Below are 19,623 nucleotides of genomic sequence, written 5' to 3'. Positions count from 1 at the left end.
TTGCCGACCTCTTTTTTCATTGGTTGTGAGCGAGGTGGGCGGGTCCCTGAGGAGTCCGAGGAAGAGAGGGCGGCGGCGGTTGTGGTGACTGAGCGGAGCCCAGTGACAGGATGGTGAGGATGGCAGCTGGCGCGACCGGGGGCTGGCTCTCGGTTGGGGCGCTGCGTCGTTAGGACCGCTCGGAGTCTGTGGGCGAGGGCTTGGGCGATCCGGGAGGCCATGGCGGGCGCGTCCGGGGCCGGGCCTGGGGAAAGTCAAAGGAGGAGGGAGAGCGGCCACCTCTGGGTGCGGCCAGCCCTGGCCTCGCACCCTAGCCCTAGGGGCCGGAGGACGTCCAAGGGGGAAAAGGGCCCCCCTCAGCTGCTACTCTGTCACAAGACTCACACGCGGGAGCCGGGAGAGGCCTTTGGGCCTGTGCCTGAGCGTCCCCGAGAAAGGAGCGCGGATTACCCCTTCCGTTTCCAGACGTTTCCTTGCTCCTTTCCCGCAAAAAGCACCTCCCGCGGATTGGCGTGTACCGGTTACCACCCCCATGTGGCGAAGGCTGGCTTCGCGGATATAAAACGGGAAGAAGCGAGCAGAATGCCATGTCCATTTTAGTTTGGCTTCCAGGGAAAAGGAATAAAAATTACCTCCTTCGCCCCTGAAAAAACTTGCACCTGCCGTTGAAATGTGACAGTGTGCCCTCAAAGAACTGGATTTGGCTTTTAGAGTTGCTGGGACTACTTGTTTTCTTAGAATGTTGTGACCCTAAATTAAGAGGAGGATTCCTTAATGGTTTTCGAATTCCTTGAAATGGTTTGGGGAATTTTGTAAGTACATACGTTTTTGTGGTTAAAGGCCCATTGTTAGCTGCACAGAGAAGTTTGAGAAGCTTTACCTCATTCATCCATCCATCCATCCATTCCCCCAGCCTGCTCCAAGGCCAGCCCGTCACGTCCTCATCCCCAATAGATAGCTACCCCTACTCAGAAACATCTGTTGGAGAGGGCTAATAGCTGCTATCAGACTTTCAAAGTGCCCTTAACCTCCCTGAAAATTTAAGAACAATTTCAAAAGGCGTTGTAATGATCGTGGTATTTGTGTTGATTAAAAAGGACTTCTCTTTCTAATGAACATCCATTGCATTTTTAAGATTATGATTCCACGACAAACAGCCTTTAACGTGGCTGAGGCTTTTAGACATCACAACCAAAGATTTATATATGTTAAAGACTTTAATCCCACTTTTGATTTTTGCTTCCAAACAGACTCCAAATTAGAGTAGTCTAGTTTACAGTAATTTTGAAGCAGTTGTTCCTGAGAGAAGACGAAATTTCTTGACATGATTTACATATTCGTGTTTCTGAAGTTTTTTTTGAAAGACGAACAGATTTTCAGGGTAGTTGTCCTGGAACATCACGTTTCATGTGAAATAGAACTGGGCAGAATTTAGCGTTAGTCAATTCTTTTATGATTAAAAGCACTTTATTTGGCAAAGGAGATTAGAAATGTTCAATACTCAGTACTATCCAGAGTCTTTGGGCAGCAAATTCAGCTGTGGGAAAAGTCCAATTTTAGCTGGAGGAAGGTGTCTGCTTTTACCACCTAGTACATCATCACTTAATAATGTATTCATAGTGCTGTGTTATTCATAATTCTATACAAAATAATGACCTGCAGTATAATTTTCCAGCTTTTTGAACATAAGAGAATTTAGATCAATTTACTTGAAGAATGATTAGGCCTACAGAATCCAGAAAATGTTAGCTTTTATTTACACTATTGCTGGTGAATTTTCCAAATTGTTTTATAAAATTCTAAACAGAACAGGAAGCAAAAGGGATAGGAGTCAAAGTTCAGAATGAGATTAGGAAAAAGTAGAAAAGGTTTTAAGTGTATGTGTGTGTGTGTGTGTTTCATATTTAATAGTACAGCAAATGGTTCTTTTGGTATTATTTTGAGCAAAGCTGATTTTTAACATTTTCTTTCATAACACCCAGAAATCATTAACAATTGTTTGCATATTCATTTGATATGAGTTTTTTTTTTTTCTTTTTTGGTTTCTTTTCGTTGCTTTCTTTTAACATTGGTCATGTTTCACCCATTTTTTTTTCATTCCCCTGTCTGCAATCAACTTCTTCATTCCACTAAGGCTGGGCACAGAGTAAGTTTCTTCTCTTAGCTCCTACTAACAATGGTGGTTGGGTAGCTGATTACTGGGATTTCACCCTTTTACAGTCTATCAAATAGGAAGTAACCAAATTTCTATGCTTTGATTAGGTTGGTTCTTAATTTGAATTTAACAAATCTACCATTTCAGGATCTTTTGCTGTCTTAAAAGACTATATAACCTGTGTCTAACCTGAACTGTCAAAGTGTGGAATTTGGGCAAAGACACTGCTCAAAGTATGACATTTGTTACGTGATACTCTTCCTCCTGTAACTTTATAACCTGCAGGAAACCAGAGTCCTAATGAGAATCCTTACTAATTTCGGAGTTCCCATCATGGCTCAGTGGTTAACAAGTCCGACTAGGAACCATGAGGTTGCAGGTTTGATCTCTCGCTTCACTCAGTGGGTTAAGGATCCATCGTTGCCGTGAGCTGTGGTGTAGGTTGCAGACGCAGCTCGGGTCCTGTGTTGCTGTGGCTCTGGTGTAGGCCAGCAGCTACAGCTCCGATTAGACCCCTGACCTGGGAACTTCAATGTGCCACAGGAGTGGCCCTAGAAAAGGCAAAAAGACAAAAAAAAAAAAAAAAAAAAAAGAATCCTTACTAATTTGAAGTAATTCCTGTGCGGCCATTCGTAGTTATACCTTTGGACTGCTAATAGCCTGGGTTCACTTGGGCATAATCCACAGTACATTATAGAATTTAGATTAGTGGTCATTATAAAATATCACGTCTTACTAATTAATGATCTTCCACATTCATATTGAACAGCTCATTCATTATTAGTCCTAGGCATTTTCAACCTGTTATAGACATATTCCCTTTTATGAATTTGAGGTTCTTTTTTAATATAGAAATCTATTTTTTACCTTTTTCTCAAATGCCAGCTTCCCACATTAACTATGTTCTTCAATCCATATCTGAAGGGATCCCCCTCTAAAGATGAAGATTGTTCTATCTCCAGGTACTTTTGTATTGATTACCAATGAGAGTGGAAACTACATGGTGGCTTTTAGTTTTATAGATGTTTTGTCCACTAAGATCTGGATTGAAATAATTAATATAAGTCATGAGCAAATACCAGCCGAAACTACTCTTTATAAAGAAGCTTATTTAATAATTTCATTTAAAGTGCACTAGCTTTGTAACCTTGTGTTACTTCAGTTACTTTACGTCCTGATAGCATTTCCTTTCCTCCATAGTCATTTTGATAGTTGATGCAAGATGAATCAAGCTTATTTTAGTAGTAATTTTAATATTACACATTTTGGTTTTGTTTAATTTCAATTTACAAAGTCTGTGATGGCCAAACTATTTTCTTTTCATCCTCTTTTACATATTTGGTTTTTTCTTTGTTAATGTTAAAGAATAGTCATGCTTTCTTTAGAATCAGTTAAAGAGCATGCGCATTTATGGATGGGATGTCTGTGTGGGAAAATATCCTGTCACAGAATAAAGGTGCTTACACCAGTCAACATAGAGATTGATTCTGTTGTCCTTTGGGGGACAGATACTATTTTTTTTGTTTGTTTGTTTGGCTGTCCGCCCCAAGGCATATATAATTCCTGGGCCAGCATTCAGATCTGAGCTGCAGTTGCGACCTACACCACAGCTGCAGCAATGCCAGATCCTTTAACCCACTGTGCTGGGTTGGGCATCAGACCTGTGTCCTAGCACTGCAGAGATGCCGCTGATTCCTGATTCCAGTGCTCCATAGCGGGAACTCCCAGATACTATTTTCAAATGATTTTTTGGACAGTATTCTGTTAAATGATGTATATATGTCAAATCTTGAAATTTTAAAATTAAAAATTTGCAGGATTGAGGGTTTTTAATTCCCTTATATTTAAATGCAAAATTTGTTTTTATCATCTGAGACTGTGTTCCAACTCTAAACTACCTCCTGCTGAATTCTTCACTTATTTAGCTGATCTCTCTTTTTTTTAATGCTCTAATGCACATGAAAGATAGTGATTTGTTATTTTAAGTTTGAGAGGATACATAGGTAATTTAATCTAGACAAAAATATGACAGGAGTTTAATGATGAAAGAAAGAGAAGATAACAAAGCTTATAATTCAAAAGCATGTGTTTCCCCTATTGAAACTCTTTGAAATTTAGACTGTTCTTATTCTTCTGGTAATGTATAGTTAATATTTTAATTAGCATATTATAAGTTTTGGCTACTGTTCTCCAAATAGTTGTCAATATAGTAAATTACAGAATTAACTTTTTTTCTCTATCATTATAATTTTAACATTTTTTTAATTAACATTCTTGGAGTCAGTATGTGATGTTTTATATTACAACTGCAGAAATATGAATGACCACATCAAATTCCATAGGGCCCTGTAGTATATTTTTCATTTTTCAATATTTTACTGAGTGTGATTTATAGGTCTCTAAATGAATCATTTTAGAAAGTTTGATTTTTTTCTTAGTAAATAGAATTGGATATTTATGACAAAATAAACTAAATGATTTAGAATCATATGTGTTTATTCAAATGGTCGTGATAGGAACTGTGTGTATAACTTCAGCTCTTTTGGATTCTGGAATCTCTTGATTAGTTTAATTTAAAAGAGGGGTTGTCCTGTTTTGACATCATGTTTAACTTTAAATCTTTTCTCACCTTGACACTTTAAAGTTGGTGTTGGTATTAGGAGACCTGCACATCCCACACCGATGCAACAGTTTACCAGCTAAATTCAAAAAACTGCTGGTGCCAGGGAAGATTCAGCACATTCTCTGCACTGGAAACCTTTGCACCAAAGAGAGTTATGACTATCTCAAGACTCTGGCTGGTGATGTTCATATTGTGAGAGGAGACTTCGATGAGGTGATGTACTTCCCTTTCCCTTCCCAAGTAGTTCCTTTTTCCTTTTTTGTTACTGTTGTGTTGACTATGTATTAGCTATTTCTTTTTCTTGAGATATATATAAACTCTTTTTTTGGCCATGTCTGCGGCATGTGGAAGTTCCTGGGCCAGGCATCAGACCCATGCCACAGCAGCCACCTGAGGTGTTGTTATGACAACACTGGATCCTTAACCTGCTGTACTGCAAGGGATCTCCTGAGCTTTGTCTTTTAGAACAGTTTCTCAACAGTTCTTTTTTTTTTTTCCCCCCACTTTTTCAATATAAAATCACTACATATACCTCTCCCTTACTGTTTGAAAAATCACTATTTTAGACTACTTAATAAACATATACTTGTTCTAACGAAATTGTAACGTGGTAAAAGTGGTTTTTGTCACTCATTTTTGTAGTACTATCATTTAGTTTATAAAGTTTTTGTTAGGAACTTACCACCACCACCTCTGCTACTGTATATCACTGTATCGTGTTCCACCTTCCAATTCTGTCATTGCTCCCTCCACAGTTTGTTCCCCAAGTAGCAATGAGAGTGATTCTTTTTAGGTGAAGTGAGGTCACATCACTTCTCTGTTGAAACTCTGCCATGGCTCCCTGTCTCAAGGGTTAACTATACAGAGGCAGAGGAGCTTTGAGGAGGGGATAGAACTGTTCTATATCTTAATTGTGGCAGTGCTTACACAGCTGTGCATTTGTCAAACAAAACTCCTTGAATTGTACACCAAAAAGAATAATTTTCCTCTATGTTAATTATACCACAATTGAACCTAACTTTAAAGAAAAAAATAGGAGTCCCTGTCCTGGCTCAGTGGTTAACGAATCCGACTGGGAACCATGAGATTGCGGGTTCCATCCCTGGCCTCACTCAGTGGGTTAAGGATCCGGCATTGCCGTGAGCTGTGGTGTAGGTCACAGATTCGGCTCAGATCTGGCATTGCTGTGGCTCCTGTGTGGCCGGCGGCTACAGCTTCAATTGGACCCTTAGCCTGGGAACCTCCATATGCCGTGGGAGCGGCCCAAGAAAATAGCAGAAAGACAAAGAAAAAAAGAAAGAAAAGAAAGAAAGAAAAAATAAGGAGTCTGGAGTTCCAGCTTTACCCATTAATTAATATTTAGGCAAACTATGTCGTTTCTCTGAGTTCCCTACTATGTAAATATGCTTGGAAAAGATGATTTTTAAGACAGCTGCCAGTGCTAACATTGTATGATTTAACTTTATCTGATTTTAGTATGAAAATTTTTGTTTGTATTTTTGGGAATATAAGCTTTTTCATAAATTATGTAACTTCATTGATGTTCTTTAATGGGATTCCTTTATGCCAAACAGAATGGCAGCATTGTGTCTTTTTTTTTAAGTGTTAATAATAAGTTTGAATAAACTAGAGATGGCATGAATGTGAAAGACAGGGTGGCGGGGCTGAGAAGAGAAGGGGCATAATCTTGTCAGTAATTAGCATATAGGTTTGGTTTGTTAAAAAAATGTATTAGGAGTTCTGTTTATGATATGCTAAAGTTGGTTTCAATAGCAAGAATTAAAATTTTTTGCTTTGGAGTTCCCATTGTGGCACAGTAGAAACAAATCCAACTAGTATCCATGAGGATGTGGGTTCGATCCCTGGCCTTGCGCAGTGGGTCAGGGATCCGGCGTTTCCGTGAGCTCTGGTATAGATCGTAGGCATGGCTTGGATCCTGAATTGCTGTGACTGTAGGCCAGCAGCTGTAGCTCCAATTCAACCCCTAGCCTGGGAACCTCCATATGTCTTGCATATGGCCCTAAAAAGCAAAAAAAGAAAAAAAAATTTTTTTTTTTTGTCTTCTAATATGCTACATTCACAGACCCTGGAGCTGTACTAGCAGGGTTTGGATCTTGGCTCAAACACTTAATAACTTATGACCTTAAGCAAGCTATTGTTACCTCTGTGCCTCAGTGTCCTCATCCATAAAATGGGGGTCATAATAGAACCTACCTCTTAAGATCATAAGTATGACATCGATTGATATTTACAAATCTCTTCGAATAGTGTTTGGTTGATAACTAAGTGCTACATAAATATTAACTATCATTATTACTTATAGCATCTATATAACTATTAAATCCTAGCTTACAGGTCATGTTCCTAGGATTTTTAGAGGAAACAAATTTGGGGGCATAATTTCCTCTGTAGTAAGCCCAAAAGAACTCATATTCTATAAAAAATAAGCACAATGAAGGGATTGCATGGTAAATTGCAATTTACCTGAAGTAAGTTTTTGTTTTTGTTTTTTTGCCTTTTCTAGGGCTGCTTCTGGCAGCATATGGAGGTTCCCGGGCTAGGGGTCTAATCAGAGCTATAGCCGCCGGCCTACGCCAGAGCCACAGCAATGTGGGATCCAAGCTCGTCTGCAACCTACACCACAGCTCACAGCAACGCCGGATCCTTAACCCACTGAGCAAGGCCAGGGATCAGACCCGAAACCTCATGGTTCCTAGTCGGATTCATTAACCACTGCGCCATGACAGGAACTCCTGAAATAAGTTATGTTTTGAGCACAGTTGGAGCCTTATAGACTGAGAAGAAATCAAATATTTAATAAATATGTTGGTTGTGGAGCCCTGTATCAAAACACCTGTATGAGATTGAATATTTAAGAAGCTTGTTTTTTAAACATTAGGATCTCTAAAGCATTTTTTTTCTTATGTCTGTTTCATATTTTAGAATCTTAATTATCCAGAACAGAAAGTTGTGACCGTTGGGCAGTTCAAAATTGGTTTGATCCATGGACATCAAGTTATTCCATGGGGAGATATGGCCAGCTTAGCCCTATTGCAGAGGCAGTTTGATGTGGACATTCTTATTTCGGGACACACACACAAATTTGAAGCATTTGAGCATGAAAATAAATTCTACATTAATCCAGGTTCCGCCACTGGAGCATATAATGCCTTGGAAACGTGAGTAGTATGGAATATGGGGGTTTTATAAAATTAATAATCGAATATGTGACATTGCATAAAAGAGAAAAGTGATCATTTAAAAGCCTTTTGACAACCTTGTATTGGTGATTATTCCTCTTTTTTTTTTTTTTTTTTTGCTTTTTAGGGCCACACCTGCCGCTTATGGAAGTTCCCAGGCTAGGGGTTGACTTGGAGCTATAGCTGCCGGCCTACGCCACAGCCCACAGCTGTGCTAGAGCTGAGCCACGTCTGCAACCTACACCATAGCTCATGGCAACGCCAGATCCTTAACCCACTGAGCAGGGCCAGGGATCAAACCTGTGTCCTCACAGGTCCTAGTCGGGTTTGTTAACTGCTGAACCATGACAGGAACTCCCCCTGTTCTTTTGAATATGTCTAACAACCAGATTTCTTCTTGAATCCAAATTGTCATCCTAAACTGAAATTTATAGTGCTGCTTTTTAGGACAAAACACTGACATTATTTATATTTTCTTCCAGAAACATTATTCCTTCATTTGTGTTGATGGATATCCAGGCTTCTACAGTTGTCACTTATGTGTATCAGCTAATTGGAGATGATGTGAAAGTAGAACGAATTGAATACAAAAAATCTTAAAGCCAGGCCTGTCTTGATGATTTTTCTGTTGGGCTTTTCTTTTTTTCATTCCCCTGTTCAACTCAAGTAATTAAACATTTAAGAGCCACAAAATTGTATCACTTTTATAATATTTTGCAGTAAAATATAATATCGTCTTCTGTTAATACAGTGTTCTAAGCTTCTTGTAAACTATAAGATTATATTTAGTTTAAGTATATGATTTCTATGAAAAAATGCCCACCACACAGTATGGTCACATGTTAAGAAAAATTTATCCTTGTAAATATCCTCATAGTTGATATTTGGAACTTTATTACCAAAGTAGTGCATGAGGAGAAAGAATCTAGACTTTCTTGTATACATTTTTCTCTTCTCCAGTAATAAACAGTTACCTTTCATTTATACTCTCTTGATAAACTGTGTTTTAATTTTTAAAAATGAGAGACCAAATGAAACTATGGACAGGAGTTACAGTGACGAGGTAGATGACCTTTCAGAGCTCTCATTTCTTACAACATTCTGGGCCATAATGTTGGACTGAGGTTTTATTTTCTAAATAATATAACATATTGCCATTTTAAATCATCAGTGATGCTTCAGACTGTTGCTTTTAAATGCCCTTTTAAGTTTTAACAACAAATTATTTTTTCAAACACTGTGCTTAACTAATTCGAAAAGATGCATGTGTCCCAGTGTTCACAGCAGCATTGTTTACAGTTGTGAAGACATGGAAGCAACCTAAGGGTCCATGAACAGGTGAATGGATAAAGGAGATATGATACATATATACAGTGGAATATTACACAATAGAAAGAATGAAATTTTGCCATTTGCAACAAAATAGATGGTCTTGGAGAGAACTATGCTAAGTGAAATAAGTCAGATAAGACAAATACTATATGATATCACTTATTTGTAGACTCTAAAAAACAAACTAGCGAACAAAAAAGAAACGGATTCACAGATATGAAGAACAGATCAGTATTACCAGTGAAGAGAGTGAAGGGGGAAAAGGCAAAATAGGGGTAGGGAATCAAGATGTACAAAGTATCAGGTGTAAAATAAATAAGCTACAGGGATACATTGTACAACACAGGAAATACAGCCAATATTTTAACACTAACATTTACAAGGCAAGCATACTAGAGTGAATATGTAATGTGAAAAATCCTTTCATTAGTACAACTCCCAAGTTAATCTGGTTTAAGAGTGAAAATGTTTGTGTGGCAATTTTCATAAAATAGAGTAAATTGACATTGCCATTTTAAGTTGTATTCAAAAAGCTAATATTTATTAAGCCCCCTCTCTGCAAGCCAGGGTGTTATCTCTACCATAATGCTATTCTGTGTTAAGGTATTTCAGACTTTTCCTCAAGAAGATACTTGTAGAATATTCTAATGTTGCTATTTTAGGACTTAGTATAAACAGAAAAAGAATTATACAATGTATTTGTCAGCTTTAAGGAAAAATAATTCAGTTTTAGGTGACAAGAATTTTAATTATATCTAGCTTGAAATACAAGCATATATTACTACATAAGCATATGTTACACAAATACCATTGGAACGTGGAACTACATCAGACAAATTACATTGTGATAAAAGCTTCTGAACAAACCAAAATTACTTAATGACAATGGTGAACAACAATACTATCCTAAATGTAGAGGGAGGACGCAATTCACAATCCCTTCCCCCACCTTTGGCACATCATCAGTACACAAGACAGAACTGTCAAGTTAGCATCAGATGTTCTCCCTGTTCTTCAATTGACATTGATTGCATACATCTGTTTAGTAAATCGTCTTCTTTTTTTTCTTCATTCATGTATGATTCAGAATCATTTGTAGAAACTGAAAGAAAAATAATATATGATGATTGTTTTGGATATAAAATTGTATTTCATCCTGAAAATTGACATTTGTATGTAAGAACAACCTATAAAATGATCTTACTTATTAATTAATAAGCCTTTAGCAAAAACAAATTTCCTGCAATTTTCAAAGTTTTATTTTCTCTTCTTTCCCCCAATCTCTTTTCTTTTTAGGGCTGAACCCGTAGCACATGGAAGTTCCCAGGCTAGGGGTCCAATTTGGCGCTGCAACTGCCAGCCTATATCACAACCACAGCAACTCGGAATCCAAGCTACATCTTCAATCTATATCGAAGCTCAAGTCAACGCCAGATCCTTAACCCACTGAGTGAGGCCAGGAATTGAACTCACATCCTCATGGATACTAGTCGGGGTCAGTACTGCTGAGTCACAATGGGAACTCCCGCAAATCTCCCTTTTTCTGTTTTTGTTTTGTTTTTTAGGGCCAAACCTGTGGCATTTGGAGATTCCCAGACTAAGGGTCTAATCAGAGTTACAGCTGCTGGCCTACACCACAGACACAGCAATGTGGGATCCAAGCCACATCTGTGACCTACACCACAGCTCATGGCAATGCTGCATCCTTATCCCACTGAGCAAGGCCAGAGATCAAACCTGCATCCTTGTGAATCCTAGTCAGGTTTGTTAACCACTGCACTAGGAAGGGAACTCCCCCAAATCTCTTTTTAAATTAAAATACCTAAGTTATTGTACAGCAGATTACTTGTTACTGAGTCCTATTTTCCCATTACTTTTCAAAATCTTTTGGCTGGGAGAAGTTATAGATTCAGCATTCTCCATTTTCCTTAAGCTCCTTGTTTCTTCTCTTGGGACCCACAGGGACTCTTTCCTCTCTACCTGTAGTTTCCTTCAATTGCTCTTTTTGGATCCATACTTGCCACTTCCCTCCTTTCTTCAATAGGCATGGTAATAAGTAAGGTATTTACAGCAGAGCTGGCTGGTGCTGTCACAAAGCAGTGGGACATGAGCTCAGAAAGCCTAACTTCCACTTAATCCTTTCTACTTTATCAATTCTGAGGAATATTTCTGAGCATCCAGTCTTTCTTCCTCCTTTGTCTTTTTAATTTTGTGATAGTCTATATTTCTGGTAGAAGGATCCTTTATGCTGATCCTTCCCAGGTACGGATTTCTCTGAGTTTCTCTGTAAAGTTAACAACTGTTTGGTTTGCTTCCACTGGTTTGTTGAATATTAAACAAAATGGTGTAAGTATAACCCTTTGTTAACTATTTTATGCTATACAAAAGAGGCTGTCCAACATTGTAACTGTCAAATAAAAGAAGTGCTTGGGAGTTCCTGTCATGGCATAGTGGTTAATGAATCTGACTAGGAACCATGAGGTTGCAGGTTCGATCCCTGGCCTCGCTCAGTGGGTTAAGGATCCAGCGTTGCCGTGAGCTGTGGTGTAGGTCGCAGACTCGGCTTGGATCCTGTGTTCCTGTGACTCTCGCCTAGGCTGGCAGCTCCAGCTCCGATTAGACCCCTAGCCTGGGAACCTTCATATGCCTCGGGAGCAGCCCTAGAAAAAGGAAAAAAGACCAAAAAAAAAAGAAGTGCTATGGCTTGAAAAAGTCATGTTTGTGGCCCAGGGTTCTGACAGATTTCATTCTCTCTTCTAAATCTCTGGCCCTGGTATTACAAATATCTATATTTAGAATTAGAAATAGGGGTTCCCATCGTGGCTCAGCAGAAATGAATCTGACTAGCATCCATGAAGACACAAGTTTGATACCTGTCCTTGCTCAGTGGGTTAAGGATCTGGCGTTGCCATGAGCTGTGGTGTAGGTCACAGACACAGCTCACATCTGGTGTTCCAATTCACCCCCTAGCCTGGGAACCTCCATATGTGTTCTTTTAAATGAAAGCAGAAAGCGGCTTTAAGTCTTTTTTGGGGGGAGGGGCCTGCACCCCTGGCATACTAGAGCCGCAGCTGCCAGACTACACCATAGCTACAGCAATGCCAGATCCCAACCATGCCTGCAGACTACAGCGCAGCTCACAGCAATGCTGAATTACTTAACCCACTGAGCAAGGCCAGGTATGGAACCTGTGTCCTCATGGTTACTGGTCTTGTTCATTACTGCTGAGCCACAGTGGGAACTGCCATGGTTGGTTTTGTTTGGAGTAATTATAAGCAAATCACATTTTAAATTTGTTAAATGCCTTCTGTAATAGAAATGGAACTATATCGGGTTTAATATTTTTTAAGCATAACATCTTAAAAAATGCATGTTTTAGGAGTTCCCGTCGTGGCTCAATGGATTACAAACCCAACTAATATCCATGAGGATGTGGCCTCGCTCAGTGGGTTAAGGATCCATCATTGCTGTGAGCTGTGGTGTAGCTTGCAGATGCTGCTCAGATCCCGAGTTGCTGTGGTTGTGGTGTAGGCCGGTAGCTGTGGCTCCAATTCGACCCCTAGCCTGGGAACCTCCATATGCTGCAGGTTCGGCCCTAAAAAATAAAAGAAGAATAAAAATGCACTTTTAAAAATTCCACATTTACCTGATTGGATGAACAGTCTGCCTGGTTTTCTAAAAATCTTCAGTGACTTACATCTTGTTTTTGATGCATATCCAGTTTTTAAACTATAAAAAAAGAGAAACATTAATTGGAACCAACAAAGTGAACAGCTGCCTGATGCATGTGAAAGACCATACACATTCTTTTTATTTAGCTGCTGGCATCACCAAAGAGACTCTTTCAGTCCCTGAATTCTCCTGTGACTTACTAACCCTGAAATGCAAAGCTAGCAATTGTAGTGCAGGTTGAATAAGCAGGCATCTTAATCTCTTTTTTCCTTTTCCCTTTTTTCTTTTCTTTTTTTTTTATAGTTTTTTTTTTTTAAGTACTGCTTTTTTTTTTTTTTTTCTTTGTCTTTTTAGGGCCGCACCCACGGCATATGGAGGTTCCCAGGCTAGGGGTCGAATCGGAGCTACAGCTGCCGGCCTACACCACAGCCACAGCCATGCATTCCCTTTTTTCTTTATAGTATTCCCCTGTGCAGAAGTAATCATAGGCTTCTCCTTTTGGAAGTGTTTGTATTATTTAGAATTTGAATGGGAATAACTGAAAAGGGCAATCTTCCATATCTCTGGCTGGTCAAAATTTTTACAATTCCACAGAATTCTAAAAGCAATAGCACATCTCTTTACTTCACCTTTAAAGAGACCACGAGATAGCATTCTTTTGTGCTTTTTGTCCATATTTAATGAAGTAAACATAGTAAGGACACAAGATTTAATATCATTTAGCTATCCTTCAAATTAAACTGGGGGTACAAATTTTTCTCTTAAACACTAGGAAACAGACCCTTCTTTGTTTCTCACTGGTCGCCAAAGGGAATGCTGTATGATCATCTCAGGTGCAGATGCAGCAGCCATGTTAGAAGGCCCCGAGTTTTCTCTCTCCAGTTGGTGTCGCCATGTGGTGCAGGGGTAATGCTGCTTCTGTGAGTAACGAGAACCGAGGTGGCTTCTGTGATGAGTGAGGACACCTGTCACAAAAATCACCTCTGTTAGAAGACTCTTGTTTCCTGTTAGAACTAGTAAGAAACTACCTGGAGGGGCACCTGCCTGGCTTTTGTGAGCTGCGCTGGATCACATGCAGGTACTGCCTCTTCATTAACGTCCTCAGGTAGTTTGCATTATAGATCTTAGCAATGCTGCACAGGTAACGCTTCTGGCCTAAGGTGAGGTCTGAATGCTAAAAGACAAAGCAAGATTTATAGGCTGCATTGGAGAATAGAGGGCTGGCAATATTTCATCTCTGAAAGGAGAACGTTCAGAATTGCGCCAGGTGTACATTTTACTTAGGCAAATTCAGCTTATTAATTTGGCCAAAAAGGGAAAGAAATGTCCATTTAAATAGTATAAGTAACTCGGCTTGTCATTTCCACTCAAGTGATTCAAGTACCCAATGTGACTGGAGAACCACTGCCCTAGAAGAATAAGGAAAGTGTGAACTTGCTGTCAGTGAGTTCCCACATGCCTCTCACTGAGTGTGGGGATCTTGCCCTCTGAATATGATGTTTAAGGTATTACCTCAAAAGTAGTAACTAAAAGCACCAACTAGTTTAGTCTTAACTAAGGAAATAGTCTGTTCTAGCACCAGAAAGACTTTCACTGTACTTGATTTTAGAAGTTAACTCTCAGAGTTCCCATCGTGGCTCAGCAGAAACGAATCCGATTGGTATCGATGAGGATGCAGGTTCGATCCCTGGTCTCATTCAGTGGGTTAAGGATCTGGTGTTGCCGTGAGCTGTGGTGTAGGTCACAGATGCGGCTCACATCTGGTGTTGCTGTGTGTGGTGTAGGCTGGCTGCTACAGCTCTGATTTGACCCCTATCCCAGGAACTTCCATATGCTGAGGGTGCAGCCCTAAAAAGCAAACAAAAAAAAAAGTTAACGCTCACCTAAAATGCAAGACTCCACTGTATATGCATGTGTATACACAAACACAAGACTTACTGAACCAAACATGTAATAAAACCAGAACAAATTCAAAATGTTGGTCAGAAAAACTTTAGTAACAAATCTTTAGTAACAAATCTTTAGTAACCCTAATTTACACTGCTGTAGAAAGGTTACTTCTGGCAGCTGTGATCTTTAATGGGTAGGTAATATAGGTCAACGTTATGAAACGTTTATTGTCATTTCCTTTACTTATTTGCTTTTAATTTTATAGTCCTTGAGCAAAATCTTTACGAGGTTGAATATCTGTCTCTGGAGTGGAACTTCCTCAAACATCTTTGTGCTTGGAGCATTGAGCTTCCTGAGTAAAGGTAATTAGATCTGAAGTATCATAAAGCCCTGAAAGAACTCTTATGCTAGGGAATCTTTAATGATAAAATCCTTGCATTCATTCATGAGTTTACCCAAGAGGTATTTATAAACCTCATACAGTATGCTGACTGTACCTTGTCTTCTGCAGTGCCTTGCCTCTAAAAAGCTTATCTTCAATTAAAAGTTCAGCTCTCTGGAGTTCCCGTCGTGGCTCAGTGGTTAACGAACCCGACTGGCATCCATGAGGACACAGGTTCAATCCCTGGCCTCGCTCAGTGGGTTAAGGATCTGGTGTTGCCGTGAGCTGTGGTGTAGGTCGTAGATGCGGCTCAGATCCCTCGTTGTTGTGCCTGTGGCGTAGGCCAGCAGTTACAGCTCCAATTCAACCCCTAGCCTGGGAACCTCCATATGCTGCTGGTGCAGCCCTAAAAGACAAAAAGAAAAAAATAATAATAATAATAATAAAAAGTTGAGCTCTGAACACAGAGACTACTGGTATTTAAATAAAGTATTGGTATTAGTTAGCATACCTTTCGAAAGGATGTCTCCATCATTGATTTCGGAATGTGAATTGTTTGAATGTGAGGCGTTTTCCATAACTCTTGCAGCTTGGTTCTGGGTGAGTTCACTTTGTGTCCATCTTTGATTTGATCTATAAGCAAGGACATTATTATGTCTTTCATGACCAAAGATCAGTTTAACAATTATTCATATCTGTCTATTTATATGCATCAGTGATTATCCTGGAATAGTAGTATGGGTCGACTGTTAAAGAGACTTTGTATGCCATTCAGTTTTAGAGTACACAAAAATCTAAGACATTTATCAATATTTACTATATATAATATATAATCATTACATATGGACTACAATATTTTGAACTCAGCTGAGGTGCAAACTGTTAACAGTAACTTCTTTAGTTTTTTTGTATGTCAAACCATACTAAATAGGAATAAACATGCAGGATTTCCAAAAATATTTTGTCATTCATTTGACTTCAGTATGTAGTGTTAAAATTCTACTCCATGTTAGACACAAGACAGAATAACATACATTTTATATCTTTAATGGGCAGTGTTAAAATGAAAAACCTTGGGAGTTCCCTGGTGGCTCAGTGGGTTAAGGATCCAGCATTGTCAGTGTGTGGTTCAGGTCTGATCCCTGACCTGGGAATTTCTGCCTGCTGCGGGTGTGGCCAAAAACAGAAAACAAGTGTTAGCTAGAATGTGGAGAAACTGGACCCCTGTGAATTGCTGGTGGGAATGTAAAACAGGGCAGTGGCTGTGGAAACAGTTTGGCGGTTCCTCAAAAAATCAAAGAGAATTGCCATATGATTCAGCAAATCCATTTTATTTATTTATTTTTGTTTTTTAGGGCTGCACTTGCAGCCTATGAAAGTTCCCAGCCCAGGGGTTGAATCAGAGCTGCAGGTACTGGCCACAGCCACAGCCACAGCCACAACTACTCAGGATCTGATCCCCATCTTCATCCTACACCACAGCTCATGGGAGCTCCAGATCCTTAATCCACTGAGTGAGGCTAGGGATCAAACCCACATCCTTATGGATACTGGTTGGGTTTCTAACCCGCTGAGCCACAACTAGAACTCCCTCAGCAATTCCATTTTAAAACAAACATATGCATATGAAATAAACAGTAATATACATATATGTGTATGTTTCCTAGGTAACTGTAAGGAATATAAATTTTCCAAGGAAAAGTAAAGTGAATTCAAGTTTATATATCATTGAATTGAAATTGCTCCCCCCCACAAAAAAATAATTAGATGGTCTTTGGGGGCCTATCTTAACCTCTTACCTCCAGCAGTTCTAGCCATTATTTCAAGTGAGAGGAAAATAGTAGCATTGAGAAATATTTTATGTTGTTTGAAGTTGTACAATTTAGAATTTTTCCTTCAATCTGTTATAAACAATTCTTTTCAGATTCACTGGTATTTTGAAGTACACTTTTTTTTTTTCTTTTTAGGGCCACACCTTTGACATATGGAAGTTCCCAGGCTAGGGGTCAAATCGCAGCTGTAGCTGCTGGCCTCCGCCACAGCCACAGCAATGCAGGATCCGGGCCGCATCTGCAATCTATACCAGAGCTCATGGCAACATTGGATCCTTAACCCACTGAGTGAGGCCAGGGATTGAACTCGAGTCCTTATGGATACCAGTTGGATTCAGAGCCACTGAGCCACAATGAGAATTCCTTAAAGTACTCTCTTAATGTGAGATATCTTAATAGGAAACAACCTGCTGGATTATTCTGTGAAAAAAAAAATACATATATATATGTATGTATATTTAGGGGGGCACCTTCGGCATATGGAAGTTCCCAGGCTAGGGGTCAAATTGGAGCTGCAGCTGCCAGCCTATGCCAGATAGGTATTAATTTGTGTGCTCTACTCACCAGTTCCTTTGGAATTCTGGTAGTAAGAATATCCAGCTGATCTGTTTTTTAAAAAAAGAATGTAAATAATATGCAATACCTGATGGCTTTATAAGCATTAAATAAAGTATTTTAAATGAAAAAAGGACAGTACTGCATATGCTTTTTAGTTTTCATTTTTTCATCAAAAATAATGTCTTGCAATTTTTTTCTTCTAATTCTGGTTATATCCTAATGACTCCAGGCTTTTTCAAAGTGGGTTATCTGAGATTTTCACAATACTATAAAGGATTTACTTTAAGCCAGATTTGGCCTTACTTTTTTTTTTTTTTTTTTTTTTTTTTTTTTTTTTTTTTTTGCCTTTTCTTGAGCCACTCCCGTGGCATATGGAGGTTCCCAGGCTAGGGGTCCAATTGGAGCTGTAGCCACCGGCCTACGTTACAGCCACAGCAACTCAGGATCTGAGCCGAGTCAACCTCATGGTTCCTAGTCAGATTCGTTAACCACTGCACCAGGACGGGCACTCCCATGATATTCTTTACTTTTAATGAAGTAATTCGGGTGTGGAAAGGACTATCTTGTTATTTGTTGTATGTAATTTAAGGTGTACTGGAAGTGATAGGATGGTCTGCAATGTTTCTAATTTTGTACAAGTTCATTTTTTCTATTCTCAAATTAAGACAAAACACTCTCCCTTTCCTCTTCCTGCAACTTATTCAGTGACCAAGAGTTCATTGATCCCCTGATATACTAGGATCCAGAACTTCACCACTTTACCTTGAGAAAAAGAATATATATATATATATATATATATATATATATATATATGGGTCACTTTGCTGTACAGCAGAAATTGACAGAACATTGTAAATCAAGTATAATAAAAAATTTAAAAAAGAAAACTTTCACCAAGCACTGTGAAAAATAGAAAAGAAACACATGACCCTATCCCATCTTTAAAATTCGTCAATCCACCAAGTATATTAAGACAGCCATGGGGTGCAACAGGAGCCATGACTGTGGGCTTGAGAGGAATACCGGGCAGCTCTCACTTTTAGGGAATAATGGATGCAAGGGATGAGGAAGTAACTTCAGCAGCTAATTGTCTTCAGCATCCAGGAAATAATAGTAAAAACCTCCTCGAAATGAAATGGATTTATGAAGAAAGGAGTTACTGAGTAAACAAAATGTCAAAATCAAGGCGCCTCTAATATTCATAGTCATCTGTCGCAGATTATGAATCCCAGTTTAACATAAAGGTGGCTAATGTCACACACAGGTAAGAGATTTATTGATTTGGAAGCGCTCGTTTGAGCCTCTATTCCCATGGTGCCCCCAGCCAACTCCTTTCTGTAGAAATACTACGGCCAGACGGCCAATTTTCCAGCAGATTTCGTAGCGCCCCCTCGGGGCAGAGAGGCACCCAGGCGATTGCCGCAGTCACTGTGTTTAGACAGTCACTGCACCAACCCTCCTCCTAAGCTTCCCTCAGAAGCCCTTCCCCTAAACTGTGCGTAGGCTTCCATATTTCCCATCTCGGCCATAGCAAAGGTTCTCCTTTCCTCCCACTTCAGGACACTGGGGACCAGTCCTTCAGAGCAACCAGTTCCCACCCCCTCCTCTACATGGGGATCACGAGCAGGGGCTAGTCGCCGTCCTCCCAAACCCCTCAGGGCCCGGCAACCTCACCCGCCGCAGGCACCCTCGGTCCTGGCCACTGCGGAAGGCTCTGCGGAAGCACTGCACTCCGTCCAGTCAGACACTGGACCCTGGCCAGGCATCTCCTCCCAGGTGCCCGGCCCGCGAGCTGCGTGCAGGAGAAGCTTTCCCCTTTCCCCTCCCCTGTCGGCACGCGTGCGTCAGACCCGGCAATATTGGGGATGAAGAGGCGGACGCCAGATTCTAGCCCCCTCCGATGCAATCCGGACAGTGCCCGAATAGCTTCGGGAGAGCGGGGAGGGCAGATCCACGATCCTAGAGTTAAGTTGGGGGAG

General features: G+C 39.9%; 2 protein-coding genes and 1 long non-coding RNA gene across 5 annotated transcripts in view; 2 read left to right on the top strand and 1 right to left on the bottom strand.

Annotated features, from left to right (window-relative positions):
- Window positions 1–19,623, top strand: part of LOC146396561 (uncharacterized) — a 191,751-nt gene that overhangs the window by 24,312 nt on the left and 147,816 nt on the right. The gene's annotated exons all lie outside the window — the stretch shown is intronic.
- Window positions 51–10,546, top strand: VPS29 (VPS29 retromer complex component). Of its 2 annotated transcripts, XM_003483427.4 has the most exons (5): window positions 51–113; window positions 2,135–2,146; window positions 4,800–4,991; window positions 7,722–7,957; window positions 8,461–10,546. In XM_003483427.4, exons 1-5 carry the CDS (start codon window positions 111–113, stop codon window positions 8,576–8,578), a joined length of 561 nt encoding a protein of 186 aa, XP_003483475.1. In that variant the 5' UTR covers window positions 51–110; the 3' UTR covers window positions 8,579–10,546. The 2 variants fall into 2 exon arrangements, with proteins under 2 accessions (XP_003483475.1, XP_003483474.1); XM_003483426.5 differs by lacking the exon at window positions 2,135–2,146.
- FAM216A (family with sequence similarity 216 member A) lies at window positions 8,814–19,616 on the bottom strand. 2 transcript variants are annotated; one of them, NM_001244441.1, is given in 7 exon segments: window positions 10,038–10,412; window positions 12,957–13,039; window positions 13,764–13,947; window positions 14,027–14,156; window positions 15,766–15,887; window positions 17,651–17,691; window positions 19,319–19,616. In NM_001244441.1, coding segments are annotated over 7 exon segments (771 nt in total). In that variant the 5' UTR covers window positions 19,411–19,616; the 3' UTR covers window positions 10,038–10,293.

Source organism: Sus scrofa, chromosome 14 (assembly GCF_054392235.1).
Source record: "Sus scrofa isolate SSC_HxYL_T2T_F1_AM1 chromosome 14, Sscrofa_HxYL_maternal_Yorkshire_Landrace_v2.0, whole genome shotgun sequence".
NCBI classification, from domain to species: domain Eukaryota; kingdom Metazoa; phylum Chordata; class Mammalia; order Artiodactyla; family Suidae; genus Sus; species Sus scrofa.
This window is presented reverse-complemented; position numbering and strand designations above follow the sequence as displayed.

What these genes read in the sequence shown, in the direction of transcription:
- VPS29 (XM_003483427.4), top strand. An exon ending in TGAGAGGAGACTTCGATGAG is followed by an intron (nt 4,992 to 7,721) that starts GTGATGTACTTC and finishes TTCATATTTTAG; the next exon opens with AATCTTAATTATCCAGAACA. An exon ending in GCATATAATGCCTTGGAAAC is followed by an intron (nt 7,958 to 8,460) that starts GTGAGTAGTATG and finishes ATTTTCTTCCAG; the next exon opens with AAACATTATTCCTTCATTTG.